General features: G+C 43.4%; 1 protein-coding gene across 1 annotated transcript in view; it reads right to left on the reverse strand.

Moving 5' to 3' along the window:
* PRKCA (protein kinase C alpha) overlaps positions 1 to 15,207 on the reverse strand; it is a 483,515-nt gene that overhangs the window by 28,234 nt on the left and 440,074 nt on the right. Inside the window, exon 14 of the mRNA XM_049861275.1 lies at positions 700 to 780. Within this exon, the coding sequence (XP_049717232.1) occupies positions 700 to 780 (81 nt within the window). The remainder of the gene's footprint in view (positions 1 to 699; positions 781 to 15,207) is intronic.

The raw sequence follows: 15,207 nt of genomic DNA on the forward strand, positions 1-15,207 counted from the left end.
GTTACAGCAGCTAGTGTGACTTGCCCTGGTGGTACAGATATTAAGGGCATTATGTAAGTAATCACATGACCAAAAAAGCACCACGTTAGGCAGCACTCAGTTATCTGATATATGACACATGCCTAAGAGAAACCTACTTGGCTTTTCCTTAACTGGAAGTTCAATCTCACTAGACTTTTGAGAAATTACAGTGAGTTGCCAAGGGTGAGACAGAAGGAGGTGAGGAGGAGCTATTAAAACACTTCTTCAAACCAAACTGTCTTCTCCCTTAAAAAATTACACTGATTAGACACGTGGGCACAGTTGGGGTATCTTCTTGCAGAGCAACTTGCAGGGAACCATAACGCAACCCAGTTTTGAGACAGTGAAAACTTCCAGAGGCCACTGTGGTCGTCAATGTGCAGGGTACTTTTGTGCATAATGTAGGTAATGTGAGAGCTACATTGTCTACACTGTACACTGTCTACACTGCAGGTTGTGTTTTTCAATTTGGGGTTTTCATGAGTAGAAGATAATTTCTGTGCATCCTGAATATAATCCACTCTCAAGAGGGAATTTTCCCCTTTTTCACTTGGGTCAGGAAGTCAGACCGGCATCAGCTATACCACACTGTCAGGTCTTGCTACCACTGCCCAAATGGAGCTAAAGTAGCCACATTATACAGCAATAAACAAACATAAAAGTACAGAGAAACATTACCTGGCCAGCTAGCATTTCGTATAATAGGACGCCATACGCCCACCAGTCCACGGATTTCCCATACGGCTGATAAGCGATTATCTGCGTGAAAACAAATACACCAACTGCATTTAGTGGTCAATCAAACAGCCCCTGTTAAAACAGGTAAGTTAAGCAGGTAGGCATTTATATACTCGGCTCATGCAAATGAAATAATGATGACAGTTGTCTCTGATTTCTGCACCAAGGGAAGAGAGTTTTCCAGTGACACACACCCAGAAATATCATCCCATGATCCACTGCCCAAAACTTGGTTTGTAACTCTTCTTCTGAATCCACCTGGAGACACCACAGCACTGTCTGAAGGCATATTTGAGTATCCCGATTGGTGAAAAATATTTGGACACTGAGGTGGATTTCATTTTGGAAAAAGCCAGAGGTTATTCAGAGGTAGAGTCTGATAAATAAGATGATCAAACTATGTAACAGAGTTTAGCTAAAAGTAACGATGATAATAATGAGGAAGAGGAGGAGAGGAAAAAAAATGACTAAAGTAAAAATTCACATTTTCTTGTTTTGCACATAGAGGTACAATGATATCTATTCAATGACTAAAGTTTCAAAAATGTTTTGACAGAAACATAAAAATACAATGATCAAATGCCATACTTGGACATCGTTTGAACCTTGATTCAAACCAACCAACTGTAAAAAGACATTTTGAGACAACTGGGCAAATTAAAATATGGTCTGGATATCAGATGTTACTAAAGGATTATGGTCAATTTTGATAGGTGGGATAATGGTATGCTGACTCATGAAAAAGTGTGTTTTTTAGTTAGAGATGAGTTTTGATGTATTTACAGGTCAAATGACACCATATCTTAAGATTTATTTGAAATATTTCAATAAAATGGTAGTGGGGATATATGAAGTGAGTTAGCAAAATGTAGTAAGCTATTGAAGGTGGGTGACCAGGGCACGGGGACCTTGTTCTACTCTTCTTCCTACCTTTATGTCTATCAGTACTACTGGAAAAAGGCACATAAACTGCTCATGGAGAAGGGAGTATTAATGGCTGGAATTTTTAAGTGTGGCATGACTCGTGAAGACACTGGCCTTGTTACCTCACAGGTAGGCTGTGTGCCTGGTAGTCACAATTTCCATTGATCATGCCCCAGGATTTGAGATGAAGACATACTAACAGATACTCACCACATCTATTCTGCCATTTACATACAAATTTGACTTTGAAATGTTCTAGGATATTTTTTGCTAACGGTCCAGTTTATGTGATTGAATGTCCTGGGATGTAAGAAAACTTCCTGCATGTTAGCCTATCTCCACGTCTTTAAAGTAAGTACTAATATTTCTGCACGAAGAATACAAATGCAAGCTCCTATCACTTGCCTAAGTGTGGGTGGCAACAAGTGCGTACACGTTTGGATTTGGCAGCTTTGTAGTACATTTACTTGACAAGAAAATGATAACCATGGGAACTTACAAGGAGTCCTTAACTTCTTTTTAAAACTACATCTGTTCTTTACTATATGTTCTTTTTTGAAAACTTGTAAACACACACACACACACACACACACACGCACAAAAAAACCCCAGAGTAAGTCTCTGACCTACTACCCAGAGATGACTGATGTTAATACTTTGATATAAGTCACTCCAGTTTCCAGACAGGCCATGATCGGATCAAATGAGCCCCATATTTTTATAAGCTTTGATACAATGGCAAATTGCCCTCCAAAAGGTTTGGGCCAATTGACACCCCTATCTTACGCCAGTTTCATCATATTTTTCATCGCTAGATAAATACATATATTTTTAACCCCACAAGTCATGCACACTCACTGAAGAAAAATTAGAGGGAAAAAAACAGAAAGCTAAACAAATAAGAAAGTCAAATTGCCTAGAGTCTCACCACCCAGAAATATTAATAACGGTATTTTGATGTGAAACCTTTCAGACTTTTTTCTAGGTGTTGTATACGCATATGCACATTTAAAGAAAAATGGGTCACACCAACCTGCTATCTCATAATCTGCTTTTTAAAATTTAACAACATATCGTATCTGAAGAAGATACGTAATTATTTCCTCAGGATACATTTCTATAAATAGAAATGCTGGGTCAAAATAAATGTTTTTTGACTCAAAAAACCATAGAGTCACCTACTACCAAGGAAGCCCCCCACCCCAGCCCTCAGGTGACGTTATTTGCCCTGACTTACCTTCCTACAGGGCTGCGTCTTCTCCTTTACACCAGTTACCAGAATCACAATTAAGCCATTCTTTGTTTAAGAGCTAGCTCTAGGTGATTGAAAGTTTTCTGAATGTACGGTCTGTGTTCATCCCTATGCCCCTAGTACCTATGGGTTCCGGATAACATTACTATTTATTAGGTACCAGGCATCAGGAGGAGTCCCTGGGTGGTGCAATGGTTAACCTGAAAGGTTGGAGGTTTGAATCCATCACAGATGCCTGGTGATCTACTTCTGAAAAAGCAGCCATTGAAAACCCTATGGAGCACAGTTCTACTCTGACACACATGGGGGCGCCATGTGTCAGAATCGACTTGACAGCAACTGTTTTTCAAGTATCAGGAGAGATGCTTACCAGACACTCTCTCCTTAGATCTACCACTAAGCCTATGAAGCAGGTACTGCAATTATTTTATAGAAAAAAAAAAAAAAACTGAGGCTAAGAAAGGTTAAGAAACCTGCCCAAGGGTTGCCCAGGTAGTAAGTGGCAGAGCAAGAGTGTGAATTGAGGATTTCCTGCTCTGGAATCTATCCTTTAGAGCTGCTATAGAGAACTCAGCTGGAACTGCCAAAAGCTTGGTGAGAACACACTCCCTGACACATGGCAGCCAGACACACAGGTTACAGGACATGCTGAGCCTGGATTCTAGAACTGGCATCTTTCAACTGAGTCTTTTATACAGAAATATTTAAACACCTAGTTCTTAGTTGGAAAGAGGTATTAGTTTCAGGACGACTGTCGAGTCTTTGCCTAAGACAGGTAGTCAGCCAGGGGGTTCTGCTCATCTTGCTTGGGCTCACTCACCTGCCTGGGAGTCAGCTGACTGTTGGCCAATCTACACTGGCATCAACTGCAATGAATGGGCAACTGTTTCTGGTTTTGTTCGTTTGTTTTAAGCTAGAATAGAAAATAGAGAACTGCTGTATCACATAAATACAGATCGACTAAAGAATTTTCCAGCCAGGAGAAGCACTGTGAAAAACTTTAAGTTAATAAGAATTCGGAAAAGAGTTTAAATGGAGGCTTTCCTACTCTATTTCTTAACCTATTTTTAAACATCATACCATATTAACTCATATTAGGAGCCCTGGTGGTGCAGTGGTTAAGTGTTTGGCTGCTAACCAAAAGGTTGGCAGTTCAAACCCATCCGTTGCTCCACGGGAGAAAGATCTGGCAGTCTGCTTCTGTAAGGATTACAGCCTTGGAAGCCCCGTGGGGCAGTTCTGCTCTGACCTATAGGTTCACTACAAGTCAGAATGGACTCCATAGCAACAGGTTTGGGAGCTCATATTACAGATGTTGTCATAAAAAAAAAAAATAGCATATGGTTAATAGCTGCTTAATGAACAATGAGTAAATAGATAAATGAATGAATAAGTGAATGAATGAATGAATGAACAAACGCTCTTTCTCTAGGAGTGCTCTCTATTTCCTGCATCTAAATGGCAGAAGCTGTGCCAACCAGAAATGTGTAAACCTGAGCTGAAATGTAAAGTGCTCAAACTCCCTAGAGTGGAAGCACTCAGTCCATGGAAAGTCCTGTTTATTCAGAAAGGCCAGGGTGGGGATAATTAAATGAGTGAATGTAAATGGACTTGATTTTAAAACTCTGGAGTGCTATGTAAACATGAAAAACTAGTATAGTTTCGACCAAATGATAAGTTCCTTCCCTTGATCTTAGTGGAAAATCTGCAATTAGTCAACTGAAAAATATCTTTTTTAAAAAGAAGGCTTGAATCAAACCAAAGAATCAGGGAAAAAACCTGTCTACAGCCTACATGATCTATGAACTCATCTACCCTGGGACCAGAAGAACTAGATGGTGCCTGGCTACCACCAGCAACCATTTTGGTCAGGGCCACAATAGATGGACCCTGATAGAATGGCAAAAAATGTGAAACAGAATTCAAATTCTTAAAAAGTCCAGACTAACTGGCCCAGTTCAGCCTAGAGGACTCCCTGAGACTATCGGCCTGAGATACTCTTTAAACCTTGAACTGAAACCATCCCAAGGTCACCTTTTAGCAAAATTACAGAGTGGCACACAAAATAAAGGATATCACCATGACTAAGGTGTTCCACTGAAAAACCATCTATATGAGACCAAAAGGTCAATGATTACTCTAAAGCAAAGATGAAAAGATAAGGGGACAGGGAAACTAGAATAATGGAAATGGAACCACCAGAATGGAATTAAAGAGAATGTTGACACATTGTGAAAAATGTAGCCAAGGTCAATGAACGATCTGTGCAGAAATTGTCAAACGGGAAACTAACTCACTGTGTAAACGTCCACCGAAAACACTATAAAATATTATTAAAAAAAAAAGGGCTTGAATAAAAGATTAATGAGCCCAACTTTCTCCTTTAAAGTTTCACAGGATCTAATGTCTTAGCTTGGGGCTGTTCTTTAGAATGATATTCCAGAAGAATGTGACCAGGTTCCACAAGCATAATTACTGCCTCATACCCCTGCCCCCATCAATAAGGGCCTTTGCAGAGCTGCCTGTAAATTGTAAAATCAAAGAGAAACACACTCTGCGATGCCTGGTGGGAAATGCGGCTGCTTCCCAGGCACACGATTGCAGGGGAGAAAAAAGTTGTGCAACACTGTTCTCAAGATGTTACTGGGTGGGAATAACGCCAAAGAAGAAACCCACAGGAAAAAAAAATTAATTTATTTTTACTCCAGGATTAGCTATCAAAATATTTCCCTAAGGAATCAAGCCAAAGCACGATATGAAACACAGGAAAATTAAGATCTGACTTGTACTATCCGTTTGGGAGTGCCTATTTCAACTGAACTGTGTTGACTCTTTTGCAATTTCTGAGTCGAAAACATCAAGAGGTGGTTTAAGAGATGTAATGGATAGGTTCAGACTGCAGGGCTTCTAGAAACTACTGCCCCGAGATGCTCTTCAAACCTTCAATTGAAACTAACTACTGAGGTCGCCCTGTCACTGAGTAAGAAATTGGCTCAAAAAACAATATCATTCATAAGTATTGTGCTCCTTAAAAAAATCACCTGTATGATACCAAAGAGCCAACAATTACTTTAAAACAAACATGAGGATGTAAGGCGGCAGGGAAACTAGATTAATGGAAATGAAACAACTAGAACAGAAATAAAGAGAATGTCCACACACTGTGAGGAATGTAACCAATGCCACTGAACAATTTGTATAGAAATTGTTGAATGGGAACCTAAACTGCTGTGTAAACTTTCACTGAGAATATGATAAAATATTATTAAAAATTAAAAAAAAGAGGTGGTTTATACACTAGAATCCCATCTCAAAGCAACAAAAATAAAATTGGAGATTTGTGATTTAGTATAAACTTTGCTAATCCATCCTCAGTACATGTTTAACCTGTACTTCAGTAAAAACAGTCCATCTGAAATTGCTCAGCTAGGGCTGAGGGCTGGAGGCCATGGTCTACGGGGACATATAGCTCAATTGGCATAACATAGTTTTTAAAGAAAATGTTGTACGTCCTAATTTGGTGAGTAGTGTTTGGGGTCTTAAAAACTTGTGAGTGGCCATCTAAGATACTCCACTGGTCTCAACCCGTCTGGAGCAAACAAGAATGAAGAAAACCAAAGATACAGGGGAAAGAGTAGTCCAAAGGACTAATGGACCTCAACTACCACAGCCTCTGTCAGGCTGAGCCCAACGCAACTAGATGGTCCCTAGCTACCATCATTGACTGCTCTGACAGGATCTCAGTAGAGGGTCCCAGACATGGCTGGAGAAAAATGTAGAACAAAATTCTCACTCACAAAAAAAAAAAAGACTAGATTTACTGGTCTGACAGAGACTAGAGAAACCCCTGGATGCCCTTTTAACTCAGTACTGAAGTCACTCCTGAGGTTCACCCTTTAGCCAAAATTTAGACAGGCCTACAAAACAAATAACATATGTAGCTCAAGCACGTATAAGAGACTAAATGGACACACCAGCCCAGGGACAAGGACGAGAAGGCAGGAGGGGGACAAGAAAGCTGGACGAATGGAAACGGGGAACCCAAGGTCAAGAAGGGGAGAGTGTTGACACGTCGTGGGGTTGGCAACCAATGTCACAAAACAATATGTATATTATTTAATGAAAAACTAATTTGCTGTGTAAACCTTCATCTAAAGCACAATTAAAAAAAAAAAAGCTCAGCTAAATCCTGAGTCCTTGTTCTCATCCTCTGTAATGGAGATGTTAATTCCAGTGGTGCAAACCTTTACTAATGGCAAGCATAAGCCTGCCCTATAAACTGAACTTAAAAATGAGTAGGTGGGAAGAATATGAAGAGGCCATCATATTGCCATATCAGAGAATAAATCAGAATCAAAGGACCTACCCCACCATCAGAGAGTTAGTGTTCATCAAACAGTCTGTGTGCTCCCCTACATTTCCCAGCCTCCTTTGCGCTTGGGTTGGGGCATGTGACTAGTTCCGGCCAACAGATTGTGAGAGGAAGTGATGTGTCACTTCTGGGTCATGGCAGTTAAAAGCCCACTTGCCTCCTGCCAGTGTGATTCTGGAGGCCATGGTTCCAGATGGCATACCTGTAAGATGGAGGTGGGATGCCTGACCTGTACCAGGCTCTGCGTGACCAGCAAATAAATGGTTATCATGTTAAGCCACTGAGATTTTGGGAATTGATATGGCAACTAGAGTTAGTCACTCTGACATAACTCGCCTTCCTTCACGTAAACAAATCACAAAAACTCAGCATTTCTATAAAGCCTCTCTTGCCCAAGTAAAACAGCAATGAAAATTTCCATCTGGGGAGTAAAAGGACACTTGCTGAGCTCCTACTCAGTGCATCACTAGGGGATGTGCGGGGGGGGACCACACTGGGTGACACTGTCAGAGGGGATGACACCAAAATGACTGTCTATAAAATTTTTGTGCAGTGTTTTGGCAGAAATTTATTTTTTATAAAAAAACCAAACCAAACCCACTGCCATCGAGTCGATTCTGACTCACAGCAACCCTATAGGACAGAGTAGAACTGCCCCATAGAGTTTTCAAGGAGCACCTGGTGGATCTGAACTGCTGATCTTTTGGTTAGCAGCCATAGTACTTCACCACTATGCCACCAGGGTTTCCATTTTTAATAAAAGTATCCCTACAGTTAGTTGTAACAAACACATGTTTCATAAGCCCAGCTTATATGTGTCAATATATCTACAAGGCTAAAATTCTATGCTGATTTAATTTTTGAACCTTTTAATGCGATCCAGTCAGAGCTGTCATTATTACCCAATTACACGATTTCGCCTGCACATGCTACAAGCATCCACTGTTGTTTTTGTTGCCGGTAGTGTTTTTATAGTTGCTGATTTTGTCAGAAATTTATTTTCTGGTGTTTTAACTACAATATCGTATGTGTGAACCTATATCAATAACTTTTTTTTAGTAATTAAAGGAAAAGAAGGAGAAAAATTAAACATTAGTAGAAAAAACATTACTAAGGATTCCGTATGGTCTGGTACGGGAGGAAGACCATGGTGGGGGCGGGGGTGTGACATCATGAGTTACCACACTGGGTGACAGTAACCCTAGCAACACCACTGCATATACTATATATCAGATACTCCGTATGTATCTTTTTGGGTGACCTGATCGGACAGAAATTATTATTAGTTCCATTTTATAGTTGAGAAAACTGAGACTTACCTCAAACCAATCAGTTAATAAGTGGTGCTCTGACTACTGACATTATTTGTCTTAAAAATACAATTGTATGACTCTCAGATACATGTGATTGCTCATACCAGGATTAATAAAACACTGGCATCAGGGCCTTGAGAATTGGTCGAAAGGGTTCGAAATCTTCATTTCAGTTGTTGTGCGCAGCACCTGGGTAGCATTTGTTCTTGTAACTATATTAAAGCAAGTCTCTGCAATCTGTCCACGTTATTCAGTGTTTTTTTTGTTTTTGTTTTAACACAGGCAGAGCTGGAACACCAGTGCTGGTGTGTGAGTGACCTGGCTGAGGATTTAGTGGGTCTGATGGAGGGAGGTTAAGCTACATTTCACATTCTATACTCCAATGCCTCCACAGTCTTTCCAACCAATCCCTCTGCTCAGATGGCGGAAAATGCCACCTGAGTTTGGAAAGCCATCAGAAGTCAAGTATGTGAGAGTCCCGTTTCTGGTTAGAACGATTCACAGATCCTAAAAGCCATGGCTCCCTGACGTCATTCGTTTGTGTGTTTGTGTGTGTGTGTGACCCCACATCAGCTTGGCTCCAACTTGCCCTTCATTTTCTATCACCCTAGCCTTACAATACTCCTATGACTCCTGCTGATAACACCCTCTCCTTCCTCCAAGGCTAAAAAAGCAGAAGCCAAGTGCCAGGGGCTCGTTTTCCTCAGCAACAGCATCCGTCAGCCCCATAGAGTACACCAGCTCAGCCATGGAACTGAGATTACAAAGCCTCTCCGAGCCCGCAGGGTCTTCAGTTGTAATAAGATGTGCTTTAGGGTTGAGCTGGGGCATTTCTTCCCAGAGAAGCTCACAATCTGTCCCCCTTGACTCAAGCATTGGATGAAATGGGAAGGTCTGAGGATCTAAGTGACAGGGTTTAGGGGCAACCTCACTGCTGTGAGTTCATTCTTAGAGTAAAGCATGCTTTTCCTTCAGTGATCAGCTGCTATTATTAAATATCTTCAATTATCACCAAAACCTCACTGCAAAAGGGAAACGGTGTTAGAAAGCCCAGGTTAAAGACAAACACTTAGGTAGGCATGAGTCCAGATATGGGTGATACGGTTCCTTTCGAGCTATCTTGACCTGCATTGTCCAGTATGGTAGCCACTAGCCACACGGAGCTCTGAGCATCTGAAATGGGGCTAGTCCAAACCGAAATGTGCTCTAAGGATAAAATATACATCAGATTTTGAAGTCTTAGGTGGGGCGGGGGGGGGGGGGGGGAAGCAAAATACTTCATTAATAAATTTTAAATTTTGGATATATTGGTATCAGTTGCCATCAAGTCCATTCCCACTTATGGAGACGCTGTGTGTGTCAGGGTAGAACTGTGCTCCATATGGGTTTCAATGGCTGTTTTTTCAGAAGTGAACTGCCAGGCCTTTATTCTGAGGTGCCTCTGGGTGGACTCAAATCTTCAACCTTTCAGTTAGCAGCTGAGCGTGTTAACTGTTTGCATCACCCAACGACTCCAAATAAAAAATATTTTAAAAACTAATGGCACTTTTTTTTTTTTTTTTAACTATGTCTGCTAAATGTCTTTTTGGCTTTTGTTTTATTTCTTTTGGGCAGTGCTGGGCTAGAAACTCTGACTTTCACTGGCTCCTACCAGGTGGTTGTGCTTCTTGGCCCAGGGAGCCAGATTTGGGCTGAGGATCAGGCACAGAGACCACAGGATGGATGGTGAGACTCTTGAGTCTGCCCCCTGTGGGAAAAGAGCAGGTGCCTCTGGCACCTGGGGACCCATGGAGGCTTGCAGCCAAGCCTGGGGTCTGCCTGGCATCTTAAGACCCAGGCAAGGGGCTGCGATGGCAATCTGGTTTCTCATAATGGAGAGACTCAGAAAAGGAGAGGCCGACTTGGCAAGAAGGGCTAGGGCTGGCCAGTTTCCCTGCAGCAGATGGGAGGTTGGGCTGTAGCTTCAAAGACAGACCCCCGACAGGGCCACTGTCTTTCTGTTTTACTGCTATTTGTCACTGTGATCATTATTATTATGCTTGTATGAGCCAATTGCCCGGGGAATATCAGGATGTTACAAATGGCTGCCTGTCTTGTGAAAGTGAGATATGAATGGACTTTATCCCAGCACTGGCACAGGCCCAGGGCAAGAAAGGGTGCAGAGGCAGCTTCTCCCTTCTCATGAGGCCAAGGGCCTGTAGTGGCTCCAAGGCCACCCACCTTTCCACCCTCTGCCAGGCCTACCCACTCAAAGGCCTCCCAAAGAGGGTGTGGCTTCAGAAGCATTCGACTTCTGACAAGTCAGGCCTGGGGGAGCTTGTGGACAGTGCTGTAAGGTTCTTACATGCTACTGACATAATCACGATGACTATAACCAACGTCAACATCACATACACTCCTTGTGTGCCAGGCTTTTTCCTCTGTCAGCTCATTTAATTCAAAGACCCTTATGAGGTAGGGTCTATTGCTACCCCATTTCAAAGATGAGAAAATGAGGTACAGGGAGGTCATGTAACTTGCCCAAAGTCAGACAGCTAATAAGTGGCAAAGCTGGGATTTGAACCTTGGTCTCTGGCTTTGGTGTTCCCACTCTCACCATTTTTCTGCATCAAAGGTTCTGTAGTCCTTCACTCAGTGTGGTTCCCCAGACAGCCACAATGGGAACTGGCTAGTTAATAGATAACTCTTGCCAAAAACCAAACCAAAGCAGCTAATCCGGAGTTGATTCCGACTCATGGCGACCCCACGTGTGCAGAGTAGAACTGTGCACCATACGGTTTTCATGGCTGTGACCTCTTGGAAGCAGATTGCCAGGTCTTTTTTACTAGATGTCTCTGAGGGGGTTCAAACCGCCAGTCTTTCAGTCAGCAGCAAAGAGCTTAACCGACTGCACCTTCCAGGGACTCCATGACTCTTGCCAAAAAGGGGTTCAAACGCTTACAAGGTGCCCACTTTGCTGTGGGGACTGTGGCTCTTAGGGCTCTGTCTGGAAGGAGCCGGTAAGACCAAAACATGTGAGTACAGAGACTCACTCCACGGGCTCACGCTGCCGTTCTGGACTGGACTCCACTTCCCATCTTCATGTGATACTTTCTCACCGAACTCCCATAGCCCAATCTAAGAAAAACAGCCCAACTGCTCCTTCCAGGCTGCCATCACCCAGTAGTGCTCGCCTTTATCACAAAACATGTTCCAGTCCCCTTACTGTCACAGGCCAACAGAGAATATCCCCTCCTTTTATAGAAAATAAAAATATTTTATTTTATGGGAAAATTAAAGTTTTTTGGAGAAAGGTCACAATTTCTTAAAGACAGAACACAAGACATAAGAGGCACCCTTTGGGTACATGACCAAAAACACTGTCATTTCAAAATAGTTCCATTTGGGCAGAAAGAAGACAGGCCTGCATGTTTTCTGGGCATCTGCCCTGACATGTGGGACCCTGAGTGCAGCAAAGATCTCCCCTTGCTTCCTCCTCTGGAGCCACAATTCCAGGTCCACGCAGCTCCTGCAGCCTTTGCCACATTATATTGAGACTGTTACTCTGTCGTCCAGAGACCCTGGGTGGTGCAAATGGTTAACAGGCTCAACTATTAAATGAAAGGTTGGAGGTTTGAGTCTACCCAGAGGCACCTGGGAAGAAAGGCCTGGCGATCTGCTTCTGAAAAATAAGCCACTGACAACCCTATGGGGTGTAGTTCTACTCTGATATACATGGGTCCCCATGAATTAGAGTTGACTCAATGGCAACAGGTTTGGTTTTGGTCCTCTGGGGCAGGTTAATTTCCCATAAAACCCACTGCCATCGAGTTGAACTGTCCCATAGGGTTTCCAACTGCCAACCTTTTGGGTTGTAGCCAAACACTTCACCACTGAGCCACTAGGCTTCCAGGTTAAGCTCCTCAGAGGCAAAATTCACATAACCCTCAAAGTCACATTTTGAACAAGGTCCTATGATTATCCCCATTTTTCAAATGTCATTCCAATTTCTTAACTAAAGGGCAGAACTATAGCCAGATGCAACCATGAAGGAAAAGCCCCCCCGACGTCTAGCAGGAAGTGTTCCCTTCAGGGCCGGGTGTCAAGTCTGCATGGGGCTAAACTATGGTAAAACGGAATTAATTCAGAATTATATGTATCATCATAGCCCTCTAGCCTCTCTTCAAGTGGTTCTCAAACTCAATCACCAGCAGCCCTTGCCACTTGTCTCCTTCTTGGACACAACTCCTGGCTAAGCACCTACCTTTGGAACCCTGATTAGCTCAGACTTCTTCCGCCAAACACAAGTGGCGGGAGGGTGGGGTGGCTGTTTAAAATGTTACCTGTATGTCAGAGCAAAATAACTATCTATGCAGTACAGGAATGAACAGGGATTCAGAAATAAATTTTAGGCCTGTAAGAGCCTTATTATCTGTAGAGTAAAAGATTTTCTAGAAGTGGAAGGTCTCATGGTCTAATGGGTCTTCATAAAGTGTATTTATAAAGAGTGTTTGGTAATTGGCCGCTGATGGCATTTGGAGCCCTGGTGGTGCAGTGGTTAACAGCTTGGAGGCTAACCAAAAGGCTGGTAGTGTGAAGCCACTAGCTGCTCCTTGGAAACCCTATGGGGGAGTTCTACTCTGTCCTACAGGGGCGCTATGAGTCCGAATCAACTTGATGGCAAAAGGTTTGGTTTGGTTTTTTGGCATTAGGGCAATGGGCCTGTACTTTGAGGCAGGCGACCGGGATCTTGGCTCTGCTCCCTGCTACCTATGTGCGTTGGGCATGTCACCTCTCCTTTCCACGTCCCCTCCTTGTCAATTAAACAGGAATAATACCGCTTACCTCAAAGGACTGTTTAAAGAATTAAATAAGACAAACGACGGAAGTGCACAGTACATTTAGGTAATGAATAAATGTTAGTAATCTCTCCCAAGATACTCACCTCCTCTCGTCCAGGCAATTTTACAAAAATAAGAAGTTAAAGTAAGCTCAGAAATCCTTGACCCGTTTTTATAGGATTTAAACAAATCCTCAAAGAGGGGGTAACTAATGCAGGCAGCAAGAATGCCAGGAGCAGACATTTGTCAGGGTATTATTGGGACTCTGGAAATCAGGAACGGCCCCCCTCCACAGCAGCTTGTCTATACTCGTGGAACAATGGATTTGGGGGAGCTCTGAGCTAGTACCTGTGAGCCCTGCCTCCCAGGAGAGCAGGCACTGCAGGGAGAAGTTGAAAGCGTTGGGCTTTGGGAAAAACGAACAAACCTTTTTGTGTTTCAGCATCTGGAAAACAGAGCCCGTGAGCCCAACTTCGCAGAATTGAACTTAACGATTGATCAAAATAAAGCAGCTGAAATGCATAGCCCTGGGTCTGGTACACAGTAGACATTCATGGAAAAAAAAAGTCATCAAGTTGACTCCGACTCATGGTGACCCCCTGTGTGTTAGAGTAGAACTGTGCCCCACAGGGCTTTCAATGGCTGATTTTTCAGAAGTAGGCTGCCAGGCCTTTCTTCCAAGGTGCCTGGGGGTGGACTTGAACTGCCAACCTTTCAGTTAGCAGCCAAGCACATATGCACCACCCAGAGACTCCAGGAACTCACAAAGGGGCAGCTAATTCAAAGGAGCTAGTGGTTTCTGGAAGTATCAGAAGGAGTGCATCAGGAGGAACGAAGGGGATGCAGTTATCTAACCCAAACCCAAACCGCTGCCACTGAGTTGATTCCGACTCGTGGTGACCTATGTGTTACAGAGTGGAACTGCTCCATAGAGTTGTCTTAGCTGAAGTCCTTAGAGAAGCAGATTCCTAGGTCTTTCTTTCATAGCACTACTGGGTGGGTTTGAGCCACCAACCTTCAGGGGAGCAGCCACAGACGTCTAACGGGCCACAGTACCACAGAGGGTGCTGATTGTTCCAGAGAAAAGGTTAGATTGATTAAACTTTGAAGCTCAGAGAACTATAAGACTTTAATGAACTGTGGGCAGAAGGTAAAATGTATGACGACGTAACCAGCCTAATTCCTAGAACAGATCTGAGGAGAATTCCACAATTTGAGGAAGAACGACCACAGGAAAGCTGGGCCTTGGCTTTTTACGTATTTCTTCAAAAGAAAGCATGCTTTATTTTCTCTTTCAATGTTGGAGTCACTGGACCGTGGCCCTGCATGGGGGGAAATTGGCCTTCGATGGGCAGAAAGCCACACTTGGTTTATCATTCTCTTTCTTTAGTAAAGTGCTTTTCTTTCCTCCTGCCCGCTCTGGCTTGGGGTGGGGCGCGCAGCTCAGAAGCGGCCCCATCTCTGGTGAGCGGAGCCGCGCCGTCGCGTCCCGGGCTCTGATTAGCTTCCCTCCCTCTGTATCTCGTTCCCTCTTGTTTGGCCGGCGCTAATTTACTGCCTGACTGGCCTGGCAGTGTGCACCATGTGGGTTATTTTCTCATTTACCTTCTAGATGCTCTGTTATTCTCCCTCCCTCTCCACACCTCTCCCCAGAGGCAGGGAAGGTCTCTGGGGGCGCCCATGCTGGTGGCATCCCTGGGCTGTTGGGGGAGGGCGGTCCCTGGGCTCCACACCTCTCCCCAGAGGCAGGGAAGGTCTCTGGGGGCG

This window comes from Elephas maximus, chromosome 19, assembly GCF_024166365.1.
Source record: "Elephas maximus indicus isolate mEleMax1 chromosome 19, mEleMax1 primary haplotype, whole genome shotgun sequence".
NCBI classification, from domain to species: Eukaryota; Metazoa; Chordata; class Mammalia; order Proboscidea; family Elephantidae; genus Elephas; species Elephas maximus.